Below are 19,259 nucleotides of genomic sequence, written 5' to 3' on the forward strand. Positions count from 1 at the left end.
CACAATTGATCACATATTTTATTTCCTAACAATGAGGACAACTAGGCACATAACATAACACCTTGGGCACGTGTGAGTGTGAGTTGTAGCTGTCGCGTAGCAATTAGCCGGACGCGTCTTACGTGTAAAACGTTACATGGGCCGGCCTTCGGTACCAACAACAAGCCATCCCGCGCGGAAAACCCTTTTTAGTTGGCTTTACTGACTCATGGGCTTTGGAAAAGGGCCTTAGCTGTTCATGGAGCTCAGTTCATTCTGCCTGCCTGCCAGGCTGCCATGGAGGTCGATGCGGCAGAGATCGCCGGCCGGCGCCTCCCGCGCTCTCCGGCGCCGTGCTCCTCGGCCCCGACGGAGGCGGTCCTCCCTCCCTCTCCCTCAGCGGCCACCTTCTTCCACCGCTACCCGCTTCCCCCCTTCTGCTATCCGGGTACTGCACTGCTCCCCAATCCCCATAGCCCCTTGTCTGGATTCGCATGCTCGTCATCCGCGTCTGGGTTTTGGTTTATCCTGGTCGCGTCTGGGTTCGGTGCTGCAAGGCGGCGGGACAAGCGATCTAAACTTTGCTTTTTGCTGGATATGGGGGAAGGGGGATCCCGCATTTCTTCTTGCACATGCTGAAATATTCCAATGATTTTTTGACTGAACAACCGATTCCTCTCTTCTTCGATATGGTACACGTGGCGCGTTCCACGACCATGATCTGTTTGACACATGTTATCACACAACTACTCCCTCTCCAATTTATTAGGCGTGCGCGTATCCCTAGGTCGCAAATTTAATCAAATTAGCATTAGTTATATATTATAAAAATTCTATCATTAGAAAATTTAGATGTTCTATTTTCTAATGATATAATTTTTGCATTATATAATTTAAATTATATAGGTTAAATTAGCGACCTAGAGAGGGGGAAGACTAGTAAACTGAGACGGAGGGAGTAATAGGAGTATTCATTTGTTTCATGTAACATTATGAACACACACACAAACAGATATCAAACGGCTGCATCTGCTGCACTTCATACAAATGGTAATGAATAGCATTATCTATACAGTTTTGTTTGAGAACGATGCCTGCCCTTTATCTTGACACTAGGAATTTCTGCTTTTTTGTTTCTACACGCTTCCCTTCTTTTTGCGGCTATACTTTAGTACAGCTGGGACATGGATATTCAAAAGGTATTGGTGCCAGTCCATAGATTTGGGATCGAAGTTAAATAAGCTACCATCATTGCCTTCCGTCTTCACTTCCTTCCTCAGCCTTGTCAAGTTCGTGTCGTCAAAGCTTCAGACACAGCACATCAAAAAAATTGCATCATCATATGTACATTACAATAAATACGTGCGAAATCAGCAGAAGTTATCTTATGAAAATTAATAGAATAACTAAGTCTGTTTATGTGAATCGGATGTAGAGATTTGCATATATTTGCAATCTGGTTGCCCATACTACTCTTCAGTTTTTTCCATACCCGGATACCCCTAAGGGCACCTACAACTGGTGGTGCTACCGTTGGCTCCAGAATTGAGTTACTGGCCGAAGCGACAGTTAGTTCTTGAATCCTGGGTCCATGCAGCAAATTACGGCGAGTGCTTAGTCCTTTCTTCCCTACACGAGCTGAGCTCAGACGGTTCTGCGCCCGTAATTAGTGCCCCTCATTGCAAAGCCGGCACTTAAATAATTTCTTAATTTGATTGTATTTTTTTCTCAGTAAGCTCCTGTTTAAGCATTCAGCATTGAACATGCCCTAATAACAGCCCTATCTACTAGTACGCCTCTAATCTGTGTATAAGCTCTAACAGCAACATTGAACCAAATTAAGTGTCCAACAGGGCTATGGCAGACTGTCGGTGCACAAAATGGCAATGAAATAATAGGAAGAAAATGGATCTCACCATCCTTTGAAGAAGGCGTATGGTGAATACACCTTAACCAAGAGCATTAGGAAAGTGTATCTTCGGTTGTGCTTCTGGTAATATTGTGAAAATAAGCCACGAAACAATAGGCTCACTGCATGAAGCATCTGTTCAGTTGTAATTAAAGATATGACAAAAAATGTCAGTTTCTTTATCATATAGACACTATATTGGCATGTGTGTATGAATATAAAATATATCATTTTTTACCTCCAGTGGTAGCTTATACATCAGGGTCAAATATGCGCGGAAGTACACCAATTTCTTGAACAAGTATGGCCTTCTGTTTTGGAGGGGTTTCCCATTCTCTAGTACACGTGGATGGATTGAGAAGTAATCCCAACAAGCATCCTCAAAAACGTAACCGGACAATGGATTTTGGAGTGCTAAGCTCACGTGGTAAATGACTTGCCCTTTCTCATTCCAGTGAACAGCTCCAGCTACCAGAGTTGCATTTACCACCATATCAGCCGGAACCTATATATATATATGGACTATCAGTATCTCTCAAATTTAACTTGCAATCCAATTAATCAGGCTGTTATGTTACTCATGTCTACACCACTAATAGCTAGTACATGTGAATATCATTGTGTATTACTCACCGCATCCATTGTGTCTTTGAGATCACCTAGGAAACAGGGGAACGCCTGTTCATCATAGGCAACAATTAGAGCATCAATTGTCCTGGTGATAAAAGGGTAGAAACTTATTTTCTGTTGTGGTGATGTCCATATTGGATATATACGTAGTGTAGTAATTCTACAACAGTAATTAGTTTCACAAGATTGATATAACATTGATACATGCAAATTACTAGTATGTTTACATGTGGAGCGTACCTTGCACCTTCTATCCACCCAGGAAAAGGATCTTGATAGGTGCTGGTTACCATGGTGGGACGAATAATGACAACAGGAAGGTCTTCCCTCTTCTGCTCAAGTAACATCTCCCCCATAGCTTTGGTAAACGTATATACATTTGGCCATCCAAAATGGGAAGCCCTTCAAAATTTACGAACAAGATAGTATCAAACTGACTTGTCATATATATAAATTTTGTCTAATACTAGATTCCTATATCTTTTCATCAACATTTTCTAAAAGAAATAACACTATCCAGAGTAGTTTGTAGTGTAAAGTTCATACAGTTTTAGTAAAATTAGTGAATGTTACGTGTTACCTGGCATAGGTTAATCATACATATAACTTATTAATGTCTGAAATCCGCAGAGATCCTACAAGGCCCCTTAAAGTTTGTAGCAATCATAAAAAACCAACTACCGCTTTAAGTTGGCATGGGTCATTATCTAAAATGGTTCAAACCAGAGGTCTAAAGGTGGCAGCATTTGATATGAGTGACACACATGACAGCTACCTTAATAATGACATAACAGTCACAATAATTTTAGTATCAGCTCTGCCTAAATATGATCATCGATCAGGTCACTTTGAATACTAACACTTAAAAAAATTATATACATTAGTCATGTGGAAGATAGTATGTTTTGATTTTTTCATTGAATTGTTTTTCAGAATTCAGCAATATGGTTTTTACCAACATAGGTCCCAGAGTTACATGTTGAATAACATGCTGATATCCAAAGTGTCATATATGTTCTTAAAACAAGGGGTCTAACATATTTAGATTGGTCAGACCTCTTTAAGCCAAGTTCTTTCATGGTTGTCTTCTCATATTGGTCTGAGCTACCACTCTTAGCCGCTGTGAGTTCAGTCTTAACCTTCTCAACCAGCTGTAATTCAGCATCAATGTCCAAGTGGTAACCTGGCCGTAGTGCTTCACCAATCTGGAGTGCTTTCTCCAGTAAAAGTCCTTCTTGGGTACCAGCTACAAAAGCTAATATAGACAAAAAAAAAATACATTGTTACTATAGTTGATTATATATATACTACCTCCGTCCCAAATATAAGGCCCCTTACATTTCGCTAGTCAATGACTTATAACTTTGACTCTAATTTGTACTTATAATATGTTCACAAAATTTGCATATCTATATGTTTTGAAAGATGAATGCAACAATACCATTTTCACATTCGCAGTCCATATATTTTTGTATATATTTGTTGTCAAAGTTGTGCATCGAAGACCGTGCAAAAAAAACCGTGCCTTATATTTTGGGACGGAGGGTATATACTTATCATATTGATTTGGTTCTGCTCCAATGGACTAAGCACTATGTGGACAACTTTGTTGATATGAATAAACACATGCGTACCTGTGGAAACATGAAGTAACAATTTCAGATTAGGACACTTCTTTGCAAATTCGCATCCATATTGCGCTCCTAATGCATTAGTTGCCAAAGCTACATCGTACCTGTATATACAATAAAATTAATGAACATGCAACAGTTAACAAAAAAGCTGTAATAGCATAACCGTTCTACTTCTGTCCTCGCAGTATGTCAACCTATGTAGGCAGAGTGCAATTCTAGAAATGATTGTCCATAAATAGATGTCTTAGATTTGTCAAAATTTGGACATATGTAGACAAGAGGTAGTATGTGGCCTACACAAAACAAGAAGTGGTAGCAAATACAATGTGAATATAAAGTTCATCAGATTTAGTCTTTTTTGTTTCTCTGAAATGGCACAACATATTAAAATCAAACTTCACAGATCAATATAACTTTTGTACTATAATGTGTACATACTGATTTTCAAATTTTTGGTACAACAAAAATCTCTCAAAGAAATTTTTGTGTATGCCATGTTGCTTGAAAAACTATTATCATATATATATATAGAAATTTATGTATAGAAGTTCTTCTGGAAATATCTGTAGTTGGGTGTCGTTTATAAACATATGATATACTCACTTGTATTTGTCGTAAGTTACCACACAATTGTTTTACCTTTCATAAAAGCTAGTTGTTGCTGCCCCATGGATGATAATATCGATCTCCTCACACAGGTCCTCCATTCTGGAGCTGTCTAGCCCGAAGTCTCGAGTCCCGACATCACCAGCTAGAGAAACTATCTTCTCTTTGATGAGCTCCTGGAAGCCAGAAAGGCCATGCTTCTCCCGCAGCGTGTTGAACAGATCCTTCCCCAGCACCTGCAGGGGATATTAAGACCGATCGAACAAATGAATACAGAAGGAGGTGAGGAATTATCAAGTATACACGCAAGGCTGCAACCTGCTCATATGAGGCATGACATTTGTATCTGCGGACTGCGTTTGTCTGAGGCAGTGACATGGTTTCGACTTACTTGGCATATGATACGTTGCTCCGCGGAGGCATCATCTGGGGCACGGACCAGCAGGTAGATCTTCTTCACGTCTGGCTGTACCCTCAGTATCTTTTCAAGCAGCACTGCGTGTATATAAGCCAACTAATCAATGGGCATCTTCATCGATAGGCCGCGTAGTTATGTCGGCCGAAAAATATACACCGTATGTATTTGATTTACAGTATATGTACATAGAATGCAAGGCAAAGAATTGATGTATATAGTGCATATAAAAGTATGTGCATACATTTTCCGAGGAATCCAGTGGATCCTGTGATTAGGATGGTCTTGTTCCGGAAGCACTCAGTCACCATACCTGTGTCCATTGCCAGCTATTCTAATGTATAGATCCAGATCGGTTAGCGGAACAAGCAAATTGGTCTCTCTTGGAAGCTACAGAAGGCGACCCGCCGGCCAGGACGTACGTGGCTGTGCTTGGATTGAGGCAAGGGATGTATGGTTGGTATTTATAATCGCTGGAGACATGTGCACGCCACTATTGGAATGAGGGAATGAATGCCTCGACTAGTCTGGTGTGTATCATTGTGATATCTGTTAGAGCATCCCACTCGTCTCCCCGACTTGGCCCCCGAGCGTCGTTTTTCTCATGCCTCGACTAGTCTGGTGTGTATCATTCTGATATCTGTTATGTTGGGGTTTTCTTGCTAACCTAGGTGTCCAACAGTTTTAAAAGTACAGTTTTTTGTTTATGCATCTGTAGGATTATTGATTAGGAAGATTAGTATTATGTGGTTAGTATAATTTCTGTTTATTATTTATTACATTATACCCTGAATGAATGGTATTCTGGAGTTACCTTTTGTCATGTTGGTAATATTTATTAGAATAATATTGTTAGCTTAGTTGCTTAGTTGTATGCCGCTTACAGTTCTAGTGTTTTACTCTCTTACATCATCTCTATTAGATCTTGGATTACCACATTTCAGAAAACGTGAATGGGTACCCCCGAACACTAGTGGAAAACAGGGCTTCTGTGGGAGCCTTTTGTCGCGGGCGCGCCTGCACCCGCGACAAATGGCCTGGCCACGTCGCCCCGAAACCATGTGGAGCGCGCGGAGGCTTTTGTCGCGGCCTTTTGTCGCGGGCCGTATTACGACCCGCGACAAAAGGGGTAGGAGCGACGTGGCCACCCCTTTTGTCGCGGGTCGTAATACGGCCCGCGCCAAAATGTCCCCCCCTATATATATATATAGAAGCAGCCAGCCACCCCCCCACCTCATTTTTTCCTTGGTGGTGAAGGTGGAGGTGTATGCTAGCTCATTTTTTCTACATGTGCACAAGAGGTGTTTGATGGAATGCTTGTGAGAGGGATGCCACTTGGTTTTATTTGATAAGATTTCTCCTCTTTTTGATCCAAAAAGGTTAGCAACTATTTTCTCGACTATATATATATGCATAGTCCGTACAATATTAATTTTAGCAAGGTGATTGCATCGATACATATATAATTGTGCTTATGATGCGGATGAGTCATCCATGGATGTACGGTAACCGATGTGCTCCGCTTTCGAGAGGGCGTGAATTCTTTCCTGCGTGTGGCCGAGGCCCTCAAGTCGTAGCATGGGTTTATGTGCTGTCCATGTCTAATATGTAAGACCGCGAAGGATTCCTCTTGCTGTAGTGATCTTACGCGCCACCTGCTTCGGTTTGGGTTCATGTCCTGTGATTATGTGTGGACCATGCACGGAGAAGAAGGGGTTATGATGGAAGACGGCGATGAGGAAGAAGATAATGATGAGAAGTATTATCGATCTATGTTCTCTGAATGCTTTGATACCGCAATGGACGACAATGAAGAAGAAGGAGGTGAAGAACAGGCATCAGATGATCCTGTTGATGATGATCTTCGTCGGGCCATTTCTGATGCAAGAAGAGACTGTGACACGGATAAGGAGAGGTTGCGGTTCGACAAGATGTTAGAGGACCACCACAAATTGTTGTACCCAGGTTGTGAAGATGGGCATAGAAAGCTGGGTAGCATATTGGAATTGCTGAAATGGAAGGCAGAGGTCGGTGTGGTGACTCGGGATTTGAGAAATTGATGATAATATTAAAGAAGCTGTTTCCAAGAAATAATGAATTGCCCGTCGGTACATATGAAGCAAAGAAGCTTGTCTGCCCTCTAGGATTAGATGTGCGTAAGATACATGCATGCATTAATGATCGTATCCTCTACCGCGGTGAGAAGTACGAGAATTTGAATAAATGCCCGATATGTGGTGCATTGCGGTATAAGATCGTAAAAGATGACCCTGGTGATGTTGAGGGCGAGCCACCCAGAAGAGGGTTCCTGCGAAGGTGATGTGGTATGCTCCAATAATACCACGGTTGAAACGTTTGTTCAGAAACAAAGAGCATGCCAAGTTGTTGCGATGGCACATGGAAGAACGTAAGAAAGACGCGATGTTGAGGCACCCCGCTGATGGTCGGCAGTGGAGAAACATCGGGAGAGAGTTTCCGGATTTTGCAGGTGAGGCAAGGAACTTATACTTTGGTCTAAGTACGTATGGCATGAATCCTTTTGGGGAGCAGAGCTGCAATCCACAGCACCTGGCCCGTGACTCTATGTATCTACAACCTTCCTCCTTGGTTGTGCATGAAGCGGAAGTTCATTATGATGCCGGTGCTTATCCAAGGCCCAAAGCAACCGGGCAACGACATTGATGTGTACCTAAGGCCATTAGTCGATGAGCTTTTGGAGTTGTGGGCCAAACCAGGTGTACGTGTGTGGGATGAGCACACGGAGCAAGAATTTGACCTACGAGCGTTGCTATTCGTAACCATCAATGATTGGCCTGCTCTCGGTAACATTTCGGGACAGACGAACAAAGGATACAATGCATGCACACACTGTTTAGATGAGACTGAAAGTAAATATTTGGGAAAAAGCGAAAAAGTTGTGTACCCGTTCAATCGTCGTTTCCTTCCGCGCAAGCATCCCTTAAGGAAAAAGGCAAGCATTTCGATGGCGAGGCGGACCGCCGTCCGAAGCCTGTCCCCCGTAGTGGTGCTGATATATTTGACATGGTCAAGGATTTAAATGTTATCTTTGGAAAGGGTCCAGGCAGTCGACCTGTTCCGAAAGACGATGACGGACACGCGCCCATGTGGAAGAAGAAATCTATTTTCTGGGAGCTAGAATATTGGAAAGTCCTGGAAGTCCGCTCTGCAATCGACGTGATGCACCTGACCAAGAATCTTTGTGTGAATATTCTAGGTTTTACGGGCGTGTATGGAAAGACAAAAGATACACCGAAGCACGGGAGGACCAGGAACTTCATAAAGGACGAAACGGCAATCATCCAGGGCAGTTTGTAGGGCCTGCCAGCCTACGCTCTTACCAAACAAGAGAAGGAGATCTTTTTGAAGCCCTATTCAGTATCAAGGTTCCGTCTGGTTTCTCGTCGAATATAAAGGGGATAGTAAATATGAAGGAGAAAAATTCCAGAACACTGAAGTCCCATGACTGTCACGTGCTTATGACACAATTGCTTCCGATTGCATTGAGGGGACTTCTACCGTAAAATGTTCGACTAGCCATTGTGAAGATATGTGCATTCCTGAACGCAATTTCTCGAAGGTAATGGATCCAGAAACTTTGTCGATTACAGAAGATGTGGTCCAATGTCTTGTCAGCTTCGAGTTGTTGTTCCCACCATCATTCTTCAATATTATGACGCACCTCCTCGTTCACCTAGTTGAAGAGATTAGAATTCTCGGTCCTGTATTTCTACACAATATGTTCCCCTTCGAGAGGTTCATGGGAGTCTTAAAGAAATATGTTCATAACCGAGCTAGGCCGGAAGGAAGTATCTCAAAGGGCTACGTAACCGAGGAGGTCATTGAGTTTTGTGTTGACTTTCTTCCGACCTTAAGCCGATTGGTGTTCCTGAATCTCGGTATGAGGGGAGGCTGACTGGAAAAAGCACACTAGGAAGGAAAGCAACGGTGTGGAGGGACAAGATTTCTTTCAATCAAGCGCACTACACAGTTCTATACAATTCCAGTTTGGTGGCTCCGTACATCGAGAAACATAAGAATGTTTTACGAGAAATAAACCCGGGCCAGCCCGAGTCCTTGATTACACGTCAACACATGAATACCTTCGGCAGTTGGTTGCAAAGACATCTCATTAATGACCCATCTGCGGTGGAGCAGCTGTACTTGTTGGCCAGGTTACCATCTTCAAACATATGTACATTCCAAGGGTACGAGATAAATGGGAATACATTTTACACGATCGACCAAGATAAAAAGAGCACCAACCAAAACAGCGGTGTCCGCTTTGATGCAACAGACGAGAATGGGCAGACCACCACATATTATGGATACATAGAGGAGATATGGGAACTTGACTATGGTCCCACTTTTAAGGTCCCTTTGTTTCGGTGCAAATGGGTGAAGCTCAGCGCTATACATATTGACGATAAGTACGGTATGATAACAGTGGATCCCAACAATCTTGCGTACAGACGAGCCTTTTGTCCTAGCCAGCGAGGTGGCTCAAGTTTTCTACGTGAAGGACATGTCTAGCAAATCAAGAAAAAGAAATCAACAAAAGAATACATCAATCGAGGAGCCAAAGCGCCACATAGTTCTTTCGGGGAAAAGAAACATCGTGGGAGTGGATGACAAGACAGACATGTCAGAAGATTATAATAAGTTTAAAGAAATTCCGCCCTTCACGGTGAAAATTGACCCAAGCATCTTGCTAAATGATGAAGATTCTCCATGGCTACGGCGTAGAAGATCACAACACTAGATGGCGATGTAATAATGTATTCTTCATATATAGTTCCCAAGACAATCTCTACATTTATGTAATAATGAAGATTAAACAGTGCTTGACTTGTTGATCTGCTTGGCAAGGCGTATCGATGCTCCTTTTATAGGCACGGCACCGCTTCTACTTTGTCTTATTCCTTCGACAAAGCCGTCGTGCGCTACATGCTTTATCTCATCGAGCGGTGCGTCCACCCACGCGTCCTTATCCTGCCGACACCTTTAGTCGCGGTTGCAGCCACCAACCGTGACAAAGGTTACCGACACATCCTTATCCTGCCGACAGCTTTAGTCGCGGTTGCAGCCACCAACCGTGACAAAAGGTTACCGACACATCCTTATTATCCTGCCGACATCTTTAGTCGCGGTTGCAGCCACCAACCGTGACAAAAGGCCCTCCTAGATAAGCCTCCCCCAGTCTTTTGTCGCGGTTTGAGCCTCCACCCGGGATGAAAGTTTCGCGCGCCACTTCGTTCCCCGCCTATTTTCTTCCCGCATTCCCGCCATTTTTCCACTATATATATGTAGGCTTGGACTCTCATATCTGCAAACCTCATCACTCTCTCCCATGGCTTCCATCGTATGTCTAACACCCCGGGAGGCGGAGGCGCTTGCGCCTCGAACTACCCCTGCCCGCCCGGCTACCGCGTCCCGACCGGCTGGTTGCTGAGCGTCGGAGGCGTACCGGTCCCTCCTATCCCTGTAGGTGTGCCACGCGAGATGGCCATCACGAACCACTACTATTTCGAGCTCACGCCTGAGCAGCGGAGGAATCCCCAGTGGCATCCCGACTACAGCCCGACTTGGGACAGCTTCTTCATCAATCGGCGTGAGAGGGCGGTTGCCGAGTACGAGGAGGACGGCCCGCCTCCTTCGAACTTCAACGAGGCCGGCCGTCGGATGTGGTGGCGCGGCCGGACTCTCTAGAGCGTCCTGGCCTATCGTGGCCCCCGCCTGCGCTACCCTCAATCCCAGCCCACGCGTGGTCATCCGCCGAGGTTCGACAACCGCGACCCCGATGCTAGCGACGATGACGTCGGCGACTTTGATGACTACAGTGGCGACGTGTATAGGACTAGGCACGACTATGATTGAATGGCTCCAACATTCGAATCTGGCCATGTATCTTATTTTTCGGTTGAGCTCTGTACTTTAATTTCAGTTCAATCGTAATAAATTTCGTGTCAACCACTTTATTGAACAAAAACAACCGACAACGACTTTATAAACTAAATTTAAACTAATAGAACCGACAACGACTTTATTGAAATTACAATAAAATAGATAAATTACTAGTCTAGTCTCTACTCGTCGTCGGAGGTTGTCTCCGTCCAAAGGTCATCCCACCGAGGGTCGTTTCGGTCCAAGTTGTATTCGAGTTCTCGAGCTCGAAGGCGGCGACGGCCCGACGGTGGCGCCTGTTGGACCTGCGTTGTGCCCTAAGGTTAGCAAAGAACGCGTCGGGGGACCGCGCCCTCCACTGGCGCATCAACTGCTCGTCGCGCTCGGCGATGGCGATCTGCGCTGCACTGGCGATGCCGGTGACGGTCCTCGTCGGTGACGAGGCACGGCGGTGGCGCGAGGAACTCCGCCTCCTCTAGCGATTCAACATCCGGGAAGTTCATGTCGTGCCCTGGCCGCCGAAAGCGCCACGCCGCCGCGTCGTGGCGCGCGCCGCCTCTTCCGGCGTGTTGTACGTGCCGAGGGTGAGGCGGAAGCCACCGCGCGTATCTCGGCGGTGAACCTACCGCTCGGATGCACTCGAACGCCACGGAAACCGGACGCCCCTCGACGACATGGAGGCATCCCGGAGATGAATGAGCGGAGGTGGTGGCGACGTGTGGTTGCGCCCGCACTCGTCGCTCTATATAGCGCACGCGGGGCATGGCACGTGTCGGCGGTGGCTACACGTCGCACGCCGGCGTCGGCGGGTGAGGCACGTGTCAGCGGTGGCTACACGTCGCACGCCGGCGTCGGCGGGGCGAGGCACGTGTCAGCGGTGGCTAAACGTTGCACGCCGGCGTCGGCGGGGTGAGCCACGTGTCAGCGGTGGCTACACGTCGCACGCCGGCGTCGGCGGGGCGAGGCACGTGTCAGCATTTATATATGCGAGATGCAAATAGTTCTATGGATGTCATATTCATGTTCATTGGATTTTTCTGATCAATTTTCATATATAACACTTTTCTTTTTGAGTTACCATTTAAAAGTTATTGAAATAATAGTTTTTATTAAAAAAAACAGAAAAACAAAAAACAGAAAAAAACAGAAAAACAAAAAACAGAAAAAAACAGAAAAACAAAAACGGTCCAGGCCTGATCCGCGTCCAACGGCTCCAGGCCGTTGGATTCAAACGGCCGGAGCCGTTGGATGCGCTTCACGCGGATCGGCCGCCTCCCCCTCCCACCCCTTTTGTCGCGGGTCGAGCCACGGCCCGCGATAAAAGACCCCCTTTGTCGCGGGTGGGGCTTGACCCGCGACAAAAGGGGGGTCTTTTGTCGCGGGTCAAGCCTACCGCCGCGGGCGGAGCCCCCACCCGCGACTCCCGGAGGCCAGCACTTAGCCAAATCACGCCGCCAGGCTGCCGGATCGCCGTGCCGCCATCGCCGCCGTCGCCGCCGTCGATCTGCTGCGCCGCCGCCGCCGTCGATCTCCTCTGCCGCGCCGTCGCCGCCGTAGGCCTCCTCGAGCTCCTCTCGCCGCGCGCGCCTCTGCCGCCGTCGATTGCCGCCGTGCCGCGCGCCGCCCTGTGCCCGTGCCGGCCCCGCCGCCCGCGCCGCGCGCCGCCGCGCCTCGATCCGCAGGTACAAACCGGCCGCCATGTGCGCAGCGCCGGCGGCGCCCGGCCGGCCCTCTTTTTTTAATTTTTTTCTTAGTTAGATAATTAGTATAATTAGTTAGTTCATTTTTGTAATTAGTTATTAGTTAGTTTATTTTTGTATATAGGCATTTTAGTAATTAGTTATTAGTTAGATAATTAGTATGTAATTAGTTAGTTCATTTTTGTATATAGACATTTTAGTATGTAATTAGTTAGTTCATTTTTGTAAGTATTTTGTTGTAATTAGTTAGTTTATTTTTGTTGTAATTAGTTAGTTCAAATTTGTAGTTTAAATTTTGTAAGTATTTTGTTGTAATTAGTTAGTTTATTTTTGTTAAATGTAATTACTTAGTTCAAATTTGTAGTTTAAATTTTGTCGTAACCGCCGCCGACACACCCCTCTCGCAAACACCCGCCGACACACCCCTCTCGCAAACACGCGCCCTCTCCCGCTCGCAAACACGCGCCGACACCCCTCTCCCTCTCGCAAACACGCGCCGCCGACATCCTCTCCCTCTCGCAAACACGCGCACTCTCCATCTCGCAAACACGCGCCGACACCCCTCTCCCTCTCGCAAACACGCGCCGCCGAGACCCTCTCCCTCTCGCAAACACGCGCCGACACCCCTCTCCCTCTCGCAAACACGCGCCGCCGAGACCCTCTCCCTCTCGCAAACACGCGTCGCCGACACCCCTCTCCCTCTCGCAAACACGTGTCGCCGATTAGGGTTAGGGTTTGGTTTGTGTTTGATTAGGGTTAGGGTTTGGTTTGTGTTTGAACATTTACTTATCGATTTAATTCTTTTGCAGAAACAATGGATCAATTCGAACGGGACTTGGAACAGGAAGACATATTCGCGGACATAATCCGCGATGGTACAGAAGCCGACCGAGCCGGCTCCGGTGATGGAGAAGCCGACGGCTCCGGTCATGGAGAACCCGACGGCTCCGGTGATGGAGAAGCCGACGGCTCCGGTGACGGAGAAGCCGACGGCTCCGGTGACGGAGAAGCCGACGACGGCTCCGGTGACGAGGTATTAATGGATTTCTATATGTACATATGTATTGAGGCATTAGTATAGAGGCATTAATGCAATTCTATATGTATTCTCTTAGGCCTCCGAAGATAAGATAGAGAAACGAGGCCCGGCAAAGAAGTTGACCAAGAAAGACCACTTCACAATTGAAGCTATATCACCGGAAGGCCAACCGGTGGTACCCGAGAATGTCGGAGTGAAGTTCAAAAATCAGTGCGGAGTTGTGGTTAGAGATCGTGTCCCGATCACTGTCAGAGAATGGAACAAGACGAAGAATGTGTCCGAAAATCAGGTTGCCGATAGGTACAAAGACACACTTTTCGTAGACCTGATGGCACATTTCACTTTGCCAGATTTGGGATCGGAGTCTGAGAATGCTAAGCAGCGAGAGCTAGTGAAGAAATGGGCTCTTAAGAAGATGGGGGAACTTTTCCGGGCGTATAAGAACCGGTTATGGAAAAATTATAAGAAAGACAAGAAGCCTCCATTATTCGAGAACTACCTAGCGAAGCAGGAGCATAAGCGGGAAGAATTTGTGAGGTACAAAGAATCAGAGGAGGCTGTGAACCTGTCAGCGAAAAACAAGAAGAATGCAAGCGAGAAGAAATATCACCATCATACGGGGCGAGGGGGCTACGGAAGAGCCATGCCTAAGTGGGATGCACAAGAGGCTGAGATGGAGCTGAACGGGATCACTCCAGAACCCACGCGAGAAGGATGGGACATAAGGGCTCGAAATTGGTTCCTCGCGCATGGCTGTGAGTATGACATGAAGACAGGGAACATTGTTGAAAGTGACACCAGGGTTAGGGTACCCAGGCAAAAATGGATTGAAGTGACGACAGATATAAAGGCGGGAAAACTAAAGTTTGCTCCCGATAGAGAGAAAGACTTGCTGACGCTTGTCCTCGGTAATCCTGAGAAGGGAGGACGAACAAGAGGCTTCGGCCCTAGTGTTCCGTGGTCGCTTGGGTTTCCGGCCGACGCGGAGACTTATAGAAGCCGAGCGAGAGCTAAACAACGCCGGTGGAGGTGCAGAATGACCGGATGGCCGAGTTCCAACGCCGACTTGACCAGCAGCAGCGGGAGCTTCAGCAGCAGCAGCGGGAGATAAATGAACTAAAAGGACAACGCCCGCCAGATAATACCGCTGAAATATCTCAGCAACGAGACAGCAGCGTGGCCGACTCGGAGGCCCCTCCTACACGGATGATGATAGATGCCGGTCCTGGCGACCCCTTGGATGGAATCAAGGAGACAACACCTTGTGATCTCCATGAGGTGTTCAGGAAGGTTTCTGTTAAGGTGGCGGTCGGCTATGTCTTACCGGCATTTGGACCTGAAGGTGAGCCGGCAACATGGCATGGCAATCCGATTCCAGCTGGCTATGCTCGTGTCGGGGTGGATTCAGTTGTCCCGCTGTGGGAGACATTGGAGCTCCATATCCCTGGAGGTGATGGGGGGCTTACACTCAGAGAGGTGCTGGGAGAAATCATTCTCTGGGAAAAGAAGAACATCAGGCTGCCAGGCTGGGTAGCACCTAGTACCGGTCGTCCCAGCAGGTCACCATCACCTCCTCCAGGTGATCGCAGGCCACCATCACCTCCTCCTACTGATCACATGTCGCCACCATCACCCCGTGGGTACGACGTCGACCACGACATCGGTAGTCCATCTCCATCTCCAGCGCCGCCGCCTCCGCCCACTAAGACTCGGAATGCACCCAGCCGGAAGCGTTTCAAGAGTCCTATCCCCAAGAGGTCGCCCCTCCCAAAAGTACCAAAGGTTCCTCCCCCCCGTCCTTGGGATCTTACTGTCGAGGAAAATGCGGCCGCTGTTGCGAAACACAACTATGATCATTTCCATAAGCCAAAACCTCCAGCGCCAGAGCCATACACAGAGAAGCAAATAGAATATGCTACTAGTTTTCTGAACACACCATCGCAGTATGAGTTACACGAGAAGAAGGATGACTATACACGCACTCTTGCGAAGGTAATTGACCAAAAGAAGGATGAAAAGGCTAAGGAGAAGGACATTGCTGGCACGAGCAAATCATCAGCTAGAAGTGCAGATGAGAAAAGGTCAAGTTCAACAAGTGCACCCCTCAAGGCCAAGCAAACGACAAAAGGCAAAAAGAGAAAGGAAGTTCCCCTCCTCGGTGCTCAGCCCAAACAATCGATCCCAGCACTCAAAGTGTTTAATGTTCCCAAGGTGTACGAGGAACATGGTGGTGGTGTCAATATGGAAGAAGCTGCAACTCTAGCGGCTCAATGTGGAGTTACCGTGGACGAATTGTTTGGTGCCGCAGATGCTGCACTACCCACTGCTGATATAGCTCCTAAATTTGTCTACGGGGCCGACTTGGTCAGCAGAGAGCAGCTGCATAAACTGCCAACACATATGCGGAATTTGCATCAGTGGTACCTTGATGCATGCAAGGAGAAAAAAATGTACATCGTGGCGAGTATACCATGGGAATATTACTACCGAAAGGAGGAGATCCATATTGAGATGAATGAACTCTGGCAGTTATTCAATCTAGAAGCCCTCGACAAATCTCTCATGAGTTGCTATTGCTTGTAAGTTGTTAACTACATATAAGTTCATTTTCATTCAGTTCATGTTCGTTTTCATTGCATATATATACTCATTATATCTTATGGGTTCTCTTTTGCAGACTGAAGATCAGTGAGTGCAAAAGTAATAATATTATCAATGTTGGGTTTGTTGACCCAGATAAAATACATGTTGAAACGGTGAAGCATAAACGCGAAGAAACGGGGGGAAACCTACTAAGGTTTTTGGGGCAGCAATATTTCTGTGATTCAATATTGTTTCCTTACAACTACGAGTGAGAGTCTTAATGATCTTTTATATATGCACATTCAATTTTTCTTACTCGATGTTAAGTGTAATTCCTGACGTATATGCATAACATGTGCAGCTTCCACTGGATTCTACTAGACATTCAACCTGATAAGGGAATAGTTGAAGTAAAAGACCCACTGAGTAGAGGCCTGGACGGGTTCCAGGACTTGCGTGTTGCTCCAAGTGTAATTTCCTTCATCGCCGCGCTTTATCTTTCGTGAGATATCAATTAATTATCCACTCATTCAATCATTCTTTTGCATGGCAGGGCTTGGCAAGCTTTGAAGAATGTTCATAAGGAGATTACCTTTGCAAAGAAGCTAACATTTAATCCTGTACCGTGCCCCCAGCAGCCACAAGGGACGAATCTATGTGGATACTACGTTTGCGAGTCCATTCGCATGTTAACCACTGAGAAGCAGAACAGAAATAAATTCGACGTAAGCAATAACATTCACAACTTTATTTATTATCATCAATATTTCGTTATCAAGACTGATATAGTCATACTCATCTCATTTTCGTATATAGGTCGACTTCATGCGGGACAGACTCCAACCAAAGGAACACGCACTAGGAATCGCGGAAGAACTGGCGGGACTTTTGGTTAGAGAAGTCATAAACAACAAAGGCTTGTTTAGTCCAGATAGTTGTTCTACCTCCAAATAGACGGTCGTTAGTACCGTTTGTCGATCGTGAGCTCCATGTATATATGTAGGGAACCTACGAATATGTGTAAGGGGAATCGACTTCTGCTTCCAATATTTGTTTGATCGATCTATATATATATATAATGAATGAATGTGTACAACTTCTAGTAGCGTACAAATATATGCAACTTTTATTTTCGGACGAAAAAAATGAAATAACAGGCGGTCGGTGGCGGGGGGGAGGGGTGCTGCACCCCTCAAACCCTAAAGCAGAAGCGTTGTGCGCGCGCCACGTAGAGGGCCTTTTGTCGCGGGTGGTAATACCGCCCGCGACAAAAGGGCCTGTGCCCTGCGCGCCCCGCGGCTGCCACGTGGTGGACCTTATGTCGCGGGTCGTAAGTGACCCGGGATAAAAGGCCACCCTTTTATCGCGCCTTGCTTGTCGCGGCTGGCCGCCCGCGACAAAAGGCCCTAACCACCCGGATCAAAAGGCCTGTTTTCCACTAGTGGAAACCACTTTTCGGGGGAACATATCACCTAAAGCTCGTGCCATAAATTCTCACATCTAGAAATACACGCGATAGGAGTTCAATCACTAGTACAAACCCCACCACTAAAGCCGGTAACCTTTAGAGCCGGTTCAGTCAAGCGGCTCTAGTACCCTGATCCTTTAGTCGGCCATAAATAAAAACCGTCTCTGCTACCATGGCCAGGTGAGACGGTTCCTGTTTTCCACCATGTTCAGTAATTTTCATAGCAGATATTGTTTTGTTTCTTGGTTGACCCCCTTCTCTGGGATCCTGAGACGGGTGCAATTTTCAACCTGGCATAACCTCTATAGAGTCAGAGTTATTAATGCGTACCATAATATTCAGAACATCCGGAAAAGTTCGGAACTCCTCCTATAGAGAGTATTTAAGCAGTACATCGGCTGGACATTATTTAAGCACTATATAGATAAAAAAAAGTGCAAAGATATATGCAACAAGTCACACACTAGTAGAAAACTAGCCAAAGGATTTGACCTTTAGTACCGGTTTCCTTACGAACCGGTACTAATTCGGGCGCCGGCAGCCTTTAGTACCGGTTCGATTGGGATCTTTAGAACCGGTACTAAAGGGTTTCGCGCCAAATTTAAGGTGGAGGTGAGGCCAGCGCTGCACCTTTAGTACCGGTTCGTATAAAGAACCGGTACTAAAGGGTCTCCAGACCTATTTCTTCAGGTTTTAGTATTTGCTAGAAATTCAGAATTTTATATTTTTAATTTTTTAAATTAATAATTGCATCCTGCATAAAGATTACTATTACTTAACTATAAAGTTAGCCAATTTTTAGATTTTCAAATTTTCAGGTTTACAAAAAAAATTATTAAATTTTTTTAAAAAGAATTATAATATAAATTAAAAAATTAATATTTATTTATTCAAGATTATTATTACATCACACACACCTCATCCTTTCCATTTTGCCAAATTTGGTAGAAAATCTACACCCTTTCAACTTTCCCCAAATCGGAAATCCATCACCAACATGTATAAAAACAAATATAGATATAATTTAACATCTAGGTTCTAGAAATACCAGCATATAATGAGTAACTAATTAAGTAAGGTTCAGCACAAACTATTTAAGCTAGAGGTTCAACACAAATGCTTCTCAGCAAACAACGTACATAGAGTTTATCAAAATATGTTGCTTTTGAAGCATCAGCATACACAAACATGCACAATAATTACTTGGCCGTCGGAGCAGACACACGACCAAGCTCAATAGCTTAGTTCTATTTCTTCCTGAGGAAGATCCCGAAGGCCGTGTGTTTGGCCATGAAGCTAGCGAGGTCGACATTTTTCCCAACATTCATATGGCTGGGTCTACAACCTTCGGCATGCTGCATGACACTTTGGAAG

General features: G+C 45.8%; 1 protein-coding gene across 1 annotated transcript; it reads right to left on the reverse strand.

Moving 5' to 3' along the window:
- Positions 1-982: 982 nt before the first annotated feature.
- On the reverse strand, positions 983-5,496 carry LOC127302947 (fatty acyl-CoA reductase 1). Its single transcript, XM_051333683.1, has 10 exons — positions 5,418-5,496; positions 5,150-5,253; positions 4,792-4,994; positions 4,153-4,253; positions 3,575-3,773; positions 2,759-2,920; positions 2,522-2,603; positions 2,127-2,393; positions 1,896-2,023; positions 983-1,284 (listed from the first exon to the last, which is right to left on the reverse strand). The coding sequence occupies exons 1-10, from the start codon at positions 5,494-5,496 to the stop codon at positions 1,116-1,118; spliced, it is 1,494 nt and encodes a 497-aa protein (XP_051189643.1). The 3' UTR covers positions 983-1,115.
- Between the last annotated feature and the right edge of the window lie 13,763 nt (positions 5,497-19,259).

This window comes from Lolium perenne, chromosome 5 (genome assembly GCF_019359855.2).
Source record: "Lolium perenne isolate Kyuss_39 chromosome 5, Kyuss_2.0, whole genome shotgun sequence".
In the NCBI taxonomy this organism is placed as follows: Eukaryota; Viridiplantae; Streptophyta; class Magnoliopsida; order Poales; family Poaceae; genus Lolium; species Lolium perenne.

What these genes read in the sequence shown, in the direction of transcription:
- LOC127302947 (XM_051333683.1), bottom strand. Translation starts at nt 5,496, where the DNA reads ATGGACACAGGTATGGTGACTGAGTGCTTCCGGAACAAGACCATCCTA. An exon ending in AGCAACGTATCATATGCCAA is followed by an intron (nt 4,995 to 5,149) that starts GTAAGTCGAAAC and finishes TATCCCCTGCAG; the next exon opens with GTGCTGGGGAAGGATCTGTT. An exon ending in ACAACTAGCTTTTATGAAAG is followed by an intron (nt 4,254 to 4,791) that starts GTAAAACAATTG and finishes TTGTATATACAG; the next exon opens with GTACGATGTAGCTTTGGCAA.